The sequence below is a fragment of the Microtus ochrogaster genome, unplaced genomic scaffold (assembly GCF_000317375.1).
Source record: "Microtus ochrogaster isolate Prairie Vole_2 unplaced genomic scaffold, MicOch1.0 UNK27, whole genome shotgun sequence".
Lineage (NCBI taxonomy): Eukaryota > Metazoa > Chordata > Mammalia > Rodentia > Cricetidae > Microtus > Microtus ochrogaster.
The window spans coordinates 612,122-626,157 of NW_004949125.1; the positions used below are offsets into that span (position 1 = coordinate 612,122).

Consider the following 14,036-nt stretch of genomic DNA (forward strand, 5'->3'; position numbering starts at 1 on the left):
GAGTGTTGGTCCTTCGGCCCCAGGGTTTCTCACTAGGTGCTTTATCTCCACTTAAACGGCTGCAGCTGGACCTTCCGTAGACCCAGGGCAGCTAGCTTGTTGCCATGCGCTGTTCCAGGAAAAGAAGCCTTCACGCTTGCTGGCACTGCCAGGGCTGTTGATTTGAAGAAAGGTGCCTGGCTATTTGGCAGAGGCAGCAGGGAGAGAACCAGTGTCTACTGGCTCTCCTGGTAATTTTTTTTTTTGAGAACAAAGCTGGGGACAATCGGTGTCTCGATTGTATGACAAAACCAGTGGAGATTCATCCTGTGATATTTGCCATAACACCCACAGAAGCCTGTTGCTGCTCTCAGCCCCGTCGGAGAAGCTCTTGTGTGCACTGGGCAGTGGTGTGGAGTTATTGCACGGGGAGGGGAGCTGTGAGATGCTGTCCTCTGGACGCTGCAGGGCATTGCACTCACAATCGCAGGACTCTGGCTATTTATATAGGATCAAACCAATAAAGGGTCTAGCAGGGCCTGCAGGGGTGGGAGTGCCGCCCCCCCCCCAGGTCCCACCCCTAGCTGAGAAACTATACTGGTGACTACAGTCAGAGCATAAGTGTGGGAAACCTCACATTCCTGCCTCCACTGGTTTTGCTGGAAGGAACCTCAGCCAGTGAGGCAGTGCGGGATTAGAACCCCTGCAAAGGATTTGATCAACAAAATGAAGAACTGGAGGAAATTTAATGCAAGAGAAAGACGGGCACGGGAGGAGTCCTGTCTCCCAGGACCCACCCGCCTGGGATGCGGGCTTTGTGCTTCCCCCGAGCCGGCAGCCTCTCCGGCTGTTGGAGGCCTGCACTTCGCAGGTCGTCGTCTGTCCCTGTTCCGTGCATTTACATTCAACTGCTACTCTGGCCTCAGAGGGGCTGCTGGGTTTGGGCCTCAAGCTCAGTGTTCTGTGCTTGCTTATCTCTGCTCACACCAGCAGGGCCTGACCTTCCACCAGGTGGCGTTGCTGCCCGGGGCTCAGGAGCCCCGTGTCTGTGTCCTGGGGCTCAGGAACCCCGTGTCTGTGTCCCGCGCTCAGACTCGGAAGTCACAGCTGGTCCTCGTCCACCCAGATGGTCTTGCGCTGCTCCTCCACGATCTTGTCTTTGAGGACGCGCAGCAGCTCCTCCACGCTGCTCCACATCTCAGCCTCCACGGTGGCGTAGAGGCAGGGCAGCGCCTCCAGTTCCTTCTCTTTGAGCCTGCACACACGCAGGAACTCCTCCTCTGTCTCTGGCCGTGGTAGCAGCTTCCTGTGGGGCGGGGGAGGGGAGAGATGACAAAGGAAGACATGGGGAGGCTGTGGGGCTGGATGCCCACAGTGTGAGATGGAGGCCTGGATTGTACTGTTGCCCTCCTGGGCGCTGAACCACGTCTGCTGGATACCTCCCGAGTGCTGGAATTCTAGCAGTGAGTGTCCTTAACACTACTGAAGAGTTTGAGACCAGCTTGGGCTAACGTGAGTTCAAGGCTAGTCTGGGCTACGTGGTGAGAACGCGCTTCATTTCAGAATAAGGTCATCCTCTCAAATGGAAACTCTGCGACCATTAACACAAACTTCGCCCCACCCATCCCATCCTCTTCAGTACCTGGCTCCCATCATTCTGCTTTCTGTCCCTATGAACCTGATACTTTAGGGACTTCCTATAGGTGGAAGTCATATGGTGTCAGTCATCTGTGCTGATTTCACAGCATCCCAACATTGAATGTCACTATTGTGGCAGGTGTCAGAATTTTCTCCTTTCTCAAGGTCGAATACTATTCGACCAGGATGACCTCAAACTTTCTGTCCTCCTGAATGGCTGGGATGACAGACCTGCATCTGTCCACTTCCCTCCTCCTCAGTTACTTCATCTCAGGGACAGGAAGTTGACAGACCCTCTCCCGACTGCCACATTCATCCCAATGTGTCTTGCACATCTGCCCCACTGTGCTCAGGGTCAGAGTTGCAGAACCCAGCATCTGGGATTTTGGGAAGGGGTGGGTAGAGCGTAGTGCTGGGAGGTAGTCGTAGGGACTGGGGTGTCCTTACCTGAACCGTTTGATGTTCTTCTCGCTCACCCGGATGAGCAGCACGATGGGGTACACCTTGCATTTGATCAGGTCACGCACGCAGCCGATCCCAGCCTCTAGTAGGCAGTGTTTATTCTGCAAGTACAGCGGCCACTGTCGGCAGTGGTACCCACATGATCCCCCCTTGTGGGAGCCAGGCCAAGCCTGGGTGCCAGCCTACACCTGGCTGAGAGGCTGAACTAGGGAACTTCATAAGCGGGCTTCGGTGAGGCTGGAGCCCCACACCTCTGGACACTGTTCAACCCTGCTAAGCGCAGTGACATTGGCCATCTAGGTCCAGCCCAAGCTGGGGGTGGGGCTTGCAATAGACACTCGCCCCTCCCCCCCAGTATTCCAGGATGCTCCTGGTAATGAGTAAAAGAACAGAAAAGGTCAGAAAGGGAGGCTGGCTGGAGGGCCTTCGCAGCTAGCTGCTTAACCAGGAGCTTGCTATCCATGGAAAAGGACGCTTCCCACTTGGCTAAAGGCATCACTTAAAGAAAGCATCAAGTCTTATATCCAAGACTCAAAGAGCTAGCCTAGCAGAGGAGGCTGAGGCAGGAGACTGAGAAGTTTAGGTCAGCCTGGGCTACATGGTGAGAACTGTCTAAGAGACCACACCAAACTAAACAAGAAAAAGAACACAGAAAGCTGGGCATGGGGGTGCGTGCCTGTAGTTCCAGCCCTTGGGAGGGTGAGCAGGAGCATCAAGAGTTTGAGGTCAGCTTGGACTACCTAGGAAGACTTAGTGCAGAATTTAGAAAGATAAGGGAAAAAAAAGGAAGAAAGAGAGAAAGAAAGGAAAGGAAACAATATAAAAAGCCAGGTGTGGTGGTACACACCTGTGATCCTAGCACTCGGGAAGCAGAGGCAGGAGGATAGTGCTTGGAGGGCAGCCTGGGCTACGTAGCCAGTTCCAGACCAGCTTGGGCTACATAGTGAGAGGGTATCCAAAACAAGTGAACAAAGACTGGAGAGATGGCTCAGCCGTTAATAGTACTGGCTGCTCGTGCAGAGGACCTGAGTTCAGATCCCAGCAACTATGTGACAACTCATGACTACTTGGAACTCTAGCTCTAACGGATGTGATATTCTCTTCTGACGTCTGTGGGCACTGCAGTCATGTGCACACACACACACAGACACACACACATACACACAATTAAAACAAAAAAATACCTTAAAAACCCAGTCAAATAAAAGCCAGAATATATATATATGTATACACACACACACACACACACACATATATATATTTGAGATATAGATCTCTCTCTCTCTTTTTTTTTTTGGTTTTTTGAGACAGGGTTTCTCTGTGGCTTTGGAGCCTGTCCTAGAACTAGCTCTGTAGACCAGGCTGGTCTCGAACTCACAGAGATCCGCCTGCCTCTGCCTCCCGAGTGCTGGGATTAAAGGCGTGCGCCACCGTCGCCCGGCTAGATAGATAGATATCTCTTTTTATCTATCTATCTATCTATCTATCTATCTATCTATCTATCTATCTATCTATCTAATCTTAATCAAAAAAATCAAGCGTGACAGTACATGATTGTAATCGTGTTCCTTAAGGGGCGGGGTGGGGTAGGAGACTCTAGGTAGTTCTCGGGCCAGTATGAGATACACAGTGAGGAAGACTAGAGGAGGAAGGGGAAGAGAAAGAGGAGGGAGGACAGAGAAGAGAAGGGAGAGAGACAAAAGAAGAGGGAGAGAGGGGGCAAAGGAAGGGGGAAGAATATAGTATTACCATGCTCTATGATGTCTTCTCTGCACACACTGTGGGCCTGGCACCCTGGCCTCAGGTAGACACAGTCCGAGCCCCCACCCCCTTTCTTCCCCTTACTGCTTCCTCCCCTGACTCCCGCTAACCCTGGCTGGTGGGGCGCCACTTTTCTAGTAGCATCCATCTTGTCTGCGACCACACCCACTTTCTCATCCCTGTCACTAAACACCCCCTAAAGAACCTTTCTTTTTTGAAACAGGATCTCAGGTAGCCCAGGATGGCTTCTAATTTCCCATGTAATATGGCTCAGATGCTTTGTGTGTGTTTATGCGTAGACGCAAGGCAAGAGGAGTTGGCCATAGTGTCAATCCTCAGGGGCAGGCCTCCTTGTTTCTTTTAAGACAGGGTCTCTCTCTTAGCCTGGGGTCCATGGACTTGTTTAAGGCGACTAGTGCTGGTGACCGAGCCTCAGGAATGTTCCTATCTTAGCGTGACCAAAGCAACTCGGGGAGGAAAGGGTTTATTCGGCTTCTGCTTCCATATCATTGTTCATCATCAAAGGAAGTCAGGACAGAAATCAAACAGGGCAGGAACCTGGAGGCAGGAGATGGCGCAGTGGCCATTGAGAGCTGCTGCTTACTGGCTTGCTCAACCTGCTTTCTTATAGAAACCAGACTCACCCACCAGTCGGGGGATGGAACCAGCTACCATGGGCTGGGTCCTCCCCCACTGATAACTGAGAAAGTGCCCTACAGCTGGATCTAATGGAGGCATTTTCTCAACTGAGGGTCCCTCCTTTCAGATAACTCCAGCTTGTGTCAAACTGATATAAAATTAGCCAGTGCACCTCCTGTCTCTCCCTCCCTAGTGTTGGGATTACAGTACGAGCCACCTTGCCTGTATCTTCATGTGGGTTCTAAGGATCATTCTTGCATAGCTGCAATGAACCAACTCAGTCATCCCCTTAGTGGCTGGTGCCTGAGGAATGACACCCAAGGCTGTCCTCTGATCTCAACACATGCATGTACAATATACACATACACTTTTTCACACATGAACACACACATGCAGACTTAAAAAGAGAGAACCACCAAACCACCTCTTTCAGGCTGGCCAAAAACGTTGGCTCTGCTTTCATCTGTGCGCGTCAGGGACACACAGGGAAGGTGTATATGTGACCACCTAGCTGTATGGCAAGCTAGGTTACTGGCTCCTGCTACCCCTAAGGATGCTGTCCCTTCCCCCGCCATAGCTCTCAAGTCTCAGAGCAAGGAAGAACTCCATGCTTTACAGCTGATCAGCATCACTTTGTCCCCTTAGGGTCACACAGGGTCATCTGGTCTAGCTCCAGAGGTATCTGACTTGCATGCACACTGTGACATTTCTGGGTGGCTGCCTGTGACTTTCCTACTGTTTCTCTTTCCCATGGCTGAGTGAATGTGACACCTGACACCCACCCTGTGCTGTTTGTTTGTTTATTTATTTATTTATTTAGTCAACTTGACATGCACTAACCTGGGCAGAGGGCACTCCCTTAGCCAAAGAATTGCCTTCATCATATTGCCTGCAAAGTAACTATGTGGGTGTTTTCTTGATTAGTGATTGGTGTGGAAGGGCCCAGCGCAATGTGGGTAGGGCCACCCCTGGGCAGGCGCTCCTGGGCTGTATAAGAAAGCAGGCTGAGCAAGCCATGAGGTGCAAGCCCGTAAGTAATGTTTCTTCTTGACTTCTGCTTCACTTCCTGCCTCTAGGTTCTTGCCCGGAGTTTCTGAGCTAACTTCCTTCAGCGATGGAGTGTTCAGCTACGGAGTGTGATCTGAGAGTTGTAAGATGAAGCAAACCCTTTCCTCCCCAAGTTGCTTTTGTTTCATGGTCTTTATCGTAGCAACAGAAAACAAACTAGAACATGCTTCTAGTGTCTCACTCTGGCACATGCTTCTCTCTCTCCCCCTCCCTCTTGTCTTCCTCTTCCCCCCTCTCTTACACACACACACACATACACACACACACACACACACACACACACACACACACACACACACACCCTTAGCTGACATGAACCAACACCAGGCTACTGGCATAAACAAAACAGCAGAGGGTTTCAAAACACAAGCCCACATCAGAGACACGAGGATACAGAGTGGAGGAAGAGAGGAAGAGAGTCATTTAGAGCCTGAGTAGAGAGAAAGGAAGTCCCTACCTGTGCCACCCACCCTTGCCCATGTCCCAGCACTTCACAGAGATGATTGGGTGGGGTCTCAGCCTGGCTGGTACCCAGTGTTCCTCACCTTGGCTGCCACAGCTTCAATGTTGGCAGGGACAATGCATTCAAAGGTGTTGGGGTTCTTTTCCCGGGAGTAGATGATGGTTTCCGTCTTCTGCTTCCGGAGGAACTCATCTCTCGTGACAATATCTGCAGAGATAGGAGTTGGTGCCCAGGGTGGCACGAGCTATTTGTGGCAGGCTATCCCTTCCAGGCCCTACCTGTCTCCTTCTGGGTGCAGCATAATTTGATATCTACCTGGTCCATTCGCACCATAGTTAAATGAACCTCATCTTCTCTACTAGATGGGGAAGATCCTTGATCAAGAATCAAGGCCATGCATGCTCTATGCTGGACTATGCAGCAGGGGCTTAGTGGACATCACACTCTGGCTTTTCAGCTGTGGGTGTTACTGGACAAAGTAGCTCAGGTGATGGGGGTCATCATCAAGTACAGTTCAATCATGAAACTCACCTATGGAGTCAGCCCCGCCTGCCTATCCACTCATTCATCTCTTCCTCCGCTATCCATCCAGCCGTCTGTCATCAACCCACCCATCCATTATCCAGTTATTCATCATCCATCCATCCGCTCACCTGTCCATCCATATATGGTATGTCACCCATCCATTCATCTATCTATCTGTCCGTCCAACCATTCACCATCCTCCTGTCCATCCATTCACTTATTCACCCATCTCCCAAGTGTCTACCATCCCTAACCTACTACCTATCCCTAACCACCCATCAACCTATCATCCACCCATCTATCATTTCCATCATCCACCATCCACCCATTTACCCATGTCCCATCTACCTACTCCTCATTTCCATCTATCATCCATCCACCATCCATCCATTTACCTACCTACTCACTTACCCTTCACCCACCTACCCATCTATCTGCCCACCTACCCACCCACCCTCCTACCCACCCACTCACTCACCTATCTATCTACATTCTTACCTATCTATCCACCCATCCGTCTTCCCACTTACCCATCTATTCACCCATCTATCTACCCATACATCTATCTATCTATCTATCTATCTATCTATCTATCTATCTATCTATCTATCTATCTATCTATCCATCCATCCATCCATCCATCCATCCATCCATCCATCCATCCATCCATCTATCCACCACCCATAGGATCTTGCTCATGGTCAAGCATTAGGATTAAAAATGTGTTAAAATACACCGCTGCACTCGAGGAGCCATGATCTAGATGGAGGGAAAAATGTAGGTAACATATCATTATCAAGTGGCATAGTGGGTACAGTGCTGGGCTGCCTTTTGTGAGAACACTGAGGGGAGGAGGCAGGTGGACCTCCTGGCATGGATGGAGGAAGAGGAGCAATGGAAGAGAGGGGAAGGGAGAAGAAGGGGAAGAGGCTGAGTCACTCTAGTGATGGGCTCCAGAGGCCTGTGTCCTTCTGCCTGCTATCTGGCCAGGCTCACCTGACTTGCAGATGGTGAATTCCATGGCACCCCCCGAGTTGAGCAGCTTCTGCACCAGTGTCTTGGCCAGCATGGTGGGTGTGAAGAGCACGGGCCGGCGGCGCTCACAGTGGAAGGCTCGCACTAGGCTGTAGGGGATCAGGGTGAGGTTCCGGCTGAGCTCATTCTCAGGGTCCAGCTCTGGTGGAGAACAGAAGCAGTGGGCTGTCAGAGTCCACCCTGTCCTATGGCACGTTTAGGGTATGGAGGCCTTGGCCACCCTCATGGCCCCACGGAGCCTGGAGGCCTCTGGTAATGGAGGAAGAGACATGGGTATCTTGGAGCTATTTTGGATACTCAGGAAAGTCTCTGAGGGAGATTTGGGGGAGACACACAAGACACACAGGAACCCTGATGGCTTCTGAAGTATGGGCCACTTCAGTAGGCCAAGGACATCTTTTTAGAATAGGGGTGTGGCTTGTGACCAGGAGTAGAGTCAGTTGTGCAGTGACAACCTTTCTGATGGAAATGTTCACTCTCAGTACAGAAACCTGCAGAGCTGAGGGCCTGGGGCTGGCTGGTTGGCACGGCACTTGCCGTGAAAGTGTGAGAGGACCTGCACTCATCTCTAGAACCCATGTAAACATCCTGTGTGGTGTGCTTACAATCCCAGTGCTGGGGCGGCAGAGACAGGTGGATCGGATACCTGGGGGTTTGCCCATTGTTCAGTCTCCCTCATCAGGGTAGCCAGGCCCAATGAGAGAGCTTGTCTCAAAAACAAGATGGGGTCCTGAAGAGATGGCTCAGCAGTTAAGAGCACTTGCAGCTCTTGCAAAGGACCAGAGTTCAGATCCCAGCACCCACCTCCGGTGACTCAGGTAACTCCAGTTCGAGAGGGCTGATCGCCCTCTTCTGGTCCCTGTGGGTACTGCTCTCAAGTGGAAAGAAGTGTGTGCACACAAATAAAAAACCAAAATAAAACAAAAATTATAATCAAAACAACAACAATAACAGCAACAAAACCGCTAAGGTAGATGGTGACTTAAGAACCCTACTCGAGGGCCTCAATGGCCACATGAGTGCATATGCAAGCCCCCTCTGAGGTTATAGAGGCAGTACACAGTTGTTGGGGAGCTGTCTGCAAACTGGGCAGGGGGCTCTGTGGATGTCACTTTTGTGAGTCATCACCCTTGCTGTGGGACCTTTCTGAAGGTGCAGTGGCTAGAGTCACCCATGCTCCTGTGACCAGGCCCTCAAAACTCCCTCGTTCATCACAGTGGATTTGGCTGGACTTGCTCATTTGGTTGGGGTTGCCCTCTCTGCCTGGTGTGCACAGATGGGGACTCCCCCATAACAGTCGTGCAGTGTGATGGTTCAGGCAAACGGATGAGTGAGTGCAGGAGAGCGAGGGGTGACAGAGAGGGCCAGGTGGCAAGAGGGCAGGGCCACAGGGCAAAGCCTTGGGTCTTTCATGGGAGGCACAGTCCTCTGTTCCCCTGAGTCCCAAGGCAAGGAGGTCTGCTAAAGCCAGCTCCTGGCATCTGGGGACCCATTTCTCAGAACCAGGGCTCTGTCCCTTTTCCTTTGTCCATGGTTTGCCCAGTGTGGGTAAAGAGGTCTTCCTGATCTGCTATACTCAGGTTCTGCCTCCCTGTCTCCAAGAAAACCCAGCCTGGATGGGGGGATGCAGAGAGGAGCTGGCCCACCATCATCTGGGGGCCGAGCACTGGGTAGCTTTTTACCAGCTAGCTAAATGAGAAAGATATTTAGTGGAAGAGGCATCGGTAAGTAAATAAATAGGTCTTGGCAAATGACTTCCATCAATGTGGGGCATTTGGGCTTAAAGGGACAATGACAGGTATCAGACAGGTCAGAGCTGGGTGACCACAGAGCAGGGTATCACCCTGGGGAGTTGTGAGGGCCAGGAAGATGACGAATCTGACGGGATGGTAGGGCTGGGTGGGTCTCCTCAAGCATCCTTTTGTTTTATTTTGTTTAAGATAGGGTGTCTCGATGTAGCCCAAGCTGGCCTCCAACCCATGGCAATTCTCCTGCCTCAGCTGACTAAATCCTGTTACTACAGATGCATGCTACTATGCTTTTCCCCTCCCCCTCTGTGTGTGTGTGTGTCTGTACATGCACTTGAGTACACAGGCCAGAGGTAGATATTGGTGGAGTGTACACCAAGAGGCCAGCCCAGACACGTTGCTGTGGGGCCGTGGGGGAGGGGCCAGGAGGTCCTCACGCACCTTCATGTTTCTCTGTCAGGAGTTTGGTGGCATCCAGCGAGGACCGGGAGAGGCTTCCCAGGGGGCTTCCAGAGATGATCCTCACACGTTCGTTGCTGTTCATTCGTTTGTACTTGTTTTCTGACCGGCTGACAAACTGTGGAGAGAGAAGGAGGGCAGGGCAGGAGGGTGGGATGGGAGGGCAGAGTGGGAGGGTGGGGCAGAATTCTCTTGGCTTCTAGTCTGGAGCTGGATTGGGCTGCACCAGGCAGACAAAACCAACCATGCTTTTGTTCCAATTCTACTCTCGACTCTACTCTGGGGGCCCAGGGCAGAACACCTCTGTTGTAAAGAGACCCTGGGACACTCCAGCTGCCGTGGCCGAAGACACCTCTTGCCACTACTGATCTAGCTGGTGAGGACTCTGGCTGGCAGCGGCAGGGGTCCATACATGCTGGAACTCTCCAGCTCCCCACGCTGCACCCATGATCCTCTGGGTTCTAGAACCACGGCTTCCTCACACAGTTCATAGAAACTTTTCTGGTACAGAGGCCAGGCTCCCACAAAGCCCCCTGGGCATCTTTAAGTCTTTCCTGCTTCCTTCAGGAGTAGAGGCAGCAGCCTGCCCAGTGCTAGCCTGCACCGGCCTCATGGTTTTTATTTATATATATTTTCCGAGACAGGGTCTCATGTAGCCCAGGCTGGCCTCAAACTCATTATGTGGCCTAGGAGGACTTTGAACTTTGGGTCCTCTTGCCTCTACTTCCCGAGCACTGGGATTACAAGCATGCTCCACCATGTGGTGATGGGGATGGAACTGAGAGCTCCATACACGGTAGGCAGGCTGTTTAACAACCGAGTCACATCCCTAGCTTAGCCTTGTGTCTTGGAATGAAACTCAGCTTGACCCAGGGGCCTAACGTCGTCTTGGTAGATGGTCCTGCCTTCAGGAGGGAGGCCTCATGCTCTGCAGGGTCCCTTCCCATCTGTCGGTCTCGGCCACATTCTTGTGTCCATCTGGGTTTTGGGGTCAGGGTGCTAGCTATTTCTTGCTGTGCTTTCTGCATCAGAGTCTGATTAATGCAATGCCACACAGGAAACGAGCTTCCTGGCTGCCCACTCAGATTCTTTGCTCCTTTCACCTACCTATAAAGGAATGGCTATGAAGCCCAAACCGGTACCTATGTGGACTCACACAGTTGGCTTATCGATAGTCCTTGTGCTATCCACCCCCAAAATATTTTTTTTCTTTTGAAATTAAGTACAAGGAGGAAATTTTTTTTCTAGTCCCAAAGAGCTGAACTGTTTCCACAGATAGGTAAGATTCAAGGAACCTGCTGGGTTTCCCTTATCTCCTTGGCCTCTGGGATGCTCAGGTAAGTTTAACGCTCCTTCAGAGGAAGTAAACTGGCTTAAATATCTGGAGGGTTCGTTTCCCCTTCCTTATATAGCACATCTGATTTTTCTATCATATTTTAGCAGCTGAGTTGTTGAAGCTCTTTCGGCCCGAAGTTGCTTGAAATCTTTTATGAAAGTGAGACCGGCTTCCCGCAGGCGTGGAGTCTGTCTACAGACCTGTCACTGTGGGGATAAAATGGGATGAAGAAACCAGGCACTGTGAGAAGCCACAAGAGGCGCGGGAATACAAAGCAGTGTTGTTTCCACACTGGCAAGTCTTCTTGGTAGGCAGAGGGCGGGGCCCTGGCAAACGGCACTAGACAAGTCAGCGGGCTTCCGCTCACCAGCCTTACCTGAAGGAGCTGACCAAAGAAGAAACTCGCTCTGGAGAGGCGGGGGCTGACCCGGGGGTCACTGGTTGAAAGTGTCTCTTCGGGCTGCAGGGTGTTCTGAAATGAGTTTGTCAGTCAGCCGGGGTTCAGCAAGGGGCTCCTGAGTGTGAGCCTGCTGTAGAGAGAGGCACACCTGTCCCCGAGTCCCCTTCGGCCTGAGTGTCAAGGTGCAACATCGGAGACCTACAGCTGGGCAGCAACAGAGGCTGGGAGAGAGCAACCTCTTGTGTCTGAGACTGGCGTGGATTGGGGTGAGATGCGTTTGAGTCCCCTAAGTTACAGAGGGGAGGGCTCGTAGGAGTTCTCCCTTCCCAAAGAACCAAATGCCTTGCAGCACATCTTCCTGATGACACAGTGACATGGCCAGCTCCTGCTTCTTACATGCAGGGAGGAAGAGAGAAGTTGCAAGTCACCTTGTCCCCACCACCCATCTTAACCTACCCGGAGGCTGCGCAGGGTGTGGTGAGCGCTGTCTGCCTCCTCCCGGCTGCCCCTGTGCACCAGTCGTTGGAGCTTCACCAGGAGAAGTTGTTGAGCCCTGGGGGAGGTGACATGGGAGCAACCTCAGGCTTAGAACTGGGACCCTGCAGACGGGAGAAACTGAGTCCCAGGAGTCGCTGTGCAACACCAGACTCGCTGGGCTTGGGACACAGCATCTCGCAGACCGGCTGCGGGGTCATGACCTTGTACCTGGATTTCTCCACTGACCATCTGACTGGCCAAGACTCACTTGTCTGTGACTGGCCAAGCAGCAGCAAGGGCCCAGAAGAGCAGGTGTCACTGTGTGCAACCCAGGATGATTAAAAAGAAACGGCGAAGGGACTGGGACATGGCTCAGAGACAGAACATTTGCTCAACATGTCCCAGGGCTCTGGGGTCCATTCCCTCCCCCCAGTCCTGAATCTCAGATAGAAAGAAAAGACCAGATGGGACTGTCATCCCAGTTGCCCTAGGCAGGGAAGGGCTGTGGACAGGAGGACTGCAAGTTCAACTCTAGGCTGGATAACTAAATCAGACTATTGAAATTTTTTTTTTTAAAAAGTAAAGTAGGCTGGGAAATGAAGCTTCAGTGGTAGAGCACCTGCCTAGAATCCCCCAGTGAGGGGCTGGGGTGTGGCTCAGTGGTAGAGCACCTGCCTAGAATCCCCCAGTGAGGGGCTGGGGTGTGGCTCAGTGGTAGAGCACCTGCCTAGAACCCCCCAGTGAGAGGCTGAGGTGTGGATCCAGGTAGAGGGTTCCTCAGCATGCCTGGTAGTCACTGGACAGAATGAGGGTGCTAGGAGACTTTGTGAGGACACATGCCATCCTTACTATAAGGGTAAGGATGCCTTCCACAGAAGGAGAGGCCAGTATCTTCCAGTTCCCCAGGCTGAGGGGGTTTCTGGGTCTGGGGTGGTTTCAGAGCCCACTCCTCCTGTCCCTGCTCACCGGCTGTAGCTGGGGATGGTGCCCATGTCCAGGTCTTGGTCTGTGAAGGGATCAACTCGTGCACATAACCACTCATGCCTGTCCTGGTACATGGTATCCAGGACGTGTACCACATCGTCACACTTCAGAGACATGGAGCAGGCATCCAGCTGGCTGGAGATGTTCAGGTTCAGGCGGATGTAGAACGAGTCCCCTGATGTGATCACACCGTCCTCCATCTCCTTCAGCAGCTTCCGGTATCCTGAGGGGGACACAATCCAAACACTTAAGCACCCTGGAGGCGACCTCATCTGCGTGCCTGCCTTTCTCCTGTGAATGGGCAGCCATGCTGTCTGTGGGGTTCCCTTGTCGATGGGCAGCCGTCTGTGGGGCTCCTTTTTCATTTGGGCTTCCAGGAAGCTTGGAGCTAAAACTTGTGCCGAATCACAATGTTGAATTTACTGACATTTGCATTGTGGTCTCCATGCCTTCTCCACCATTACAAGGAGCTTGCCAACTGGTACTTAACAAACAATAGGCTAGACACAGCCTTAAATTCAATGAATTTTCGCAAATGCATACATGTGGATAGCTCCTACTCTGAACCCTCTGCTGATGTGCTCTCTCAGGCTAGCTTTTTCCTGGTTGCGCTTGCCCTAGCTAGCTGTACCTCATGTTGCAGAGATGGAAGCAAGTACCACAAGCTCCTTTGCATCTGGCTGCAACTGTGCGACATTATGCTTGCAAGACACAGTACTGTGGCCACACTACTTTTCATTGCTCTGTAGTACTCCATGCTGCTGTGAGTCAGTCAAATACGTTATTTTTGGTGAGCACATGTACTCGTTTTTCTTGGATAAACAGATATAGAAGTCGATTCGCCAGGTCATTGTGAAGCTGTGTGAAAGCTCTTGTAACTACTGCCAAATGCATTTCTAGGTTAATAAGACTGCTGCCCGTGCCAGTAAGGCAAAATATTACTGGTCTTTTGAGTAAAATTTTGCAAATAACTTTGGAGGCATTAGGAGGTTACAGCGTGAATCTGATAAATGCTGCAAGCTGTCAGTGAATGTTTATGGTATACATCTATAATTTATCCCC

At 51.6% G+C, this 14,036-nt stretch overlaps 1 protein-coding gene across 1 annotated transcript in view; it reads right to left on the reverse strand.

Moving 5' to 3' along the window:
• Positions 1–723: 723 nt before the first annotated feature.
• Positions 724–14,036, reverse strand: part of Card11 (caspase recruitment domain family member 11) — a 69,980-nt gene continuing 56,667 nt past the window's right edge. The window contains exons 18-25 of the mRNA XM_026789742.1: positions 12,957–13,197; positions 11,970–12,066; positions 11,490–11,585; positions 9,760–9,895; positions 7,532–7,711; positions 6,093–6,217; positions 2,065–2,180; positions 724–1,285 (exon numbers count right to left, since the gene is read on the reverse strand). Coding sequence (XP_026645543.1) covers positions 1,081–1,285; positions 2,065–2,180; positions 6,093–6,217; positions 7,532–7,711; positions 9,760–9,895; positions 11,490–11,585; positions 11,970–12,066; positions 12,957–13,197 — 1,196 coding nt within the window. The 3' untranslated portion in view covers positions 724–1,080. The remainder of the gene's footprint in view (positions 1,286–2,064; positions 2,181–6,092; positions 6,218–7,531; positions 7,712–9,759; positions 9,896–11,489; positions 11,586–11,969; positions 12,067–12,956; positions 13,198–14,036) is intronic.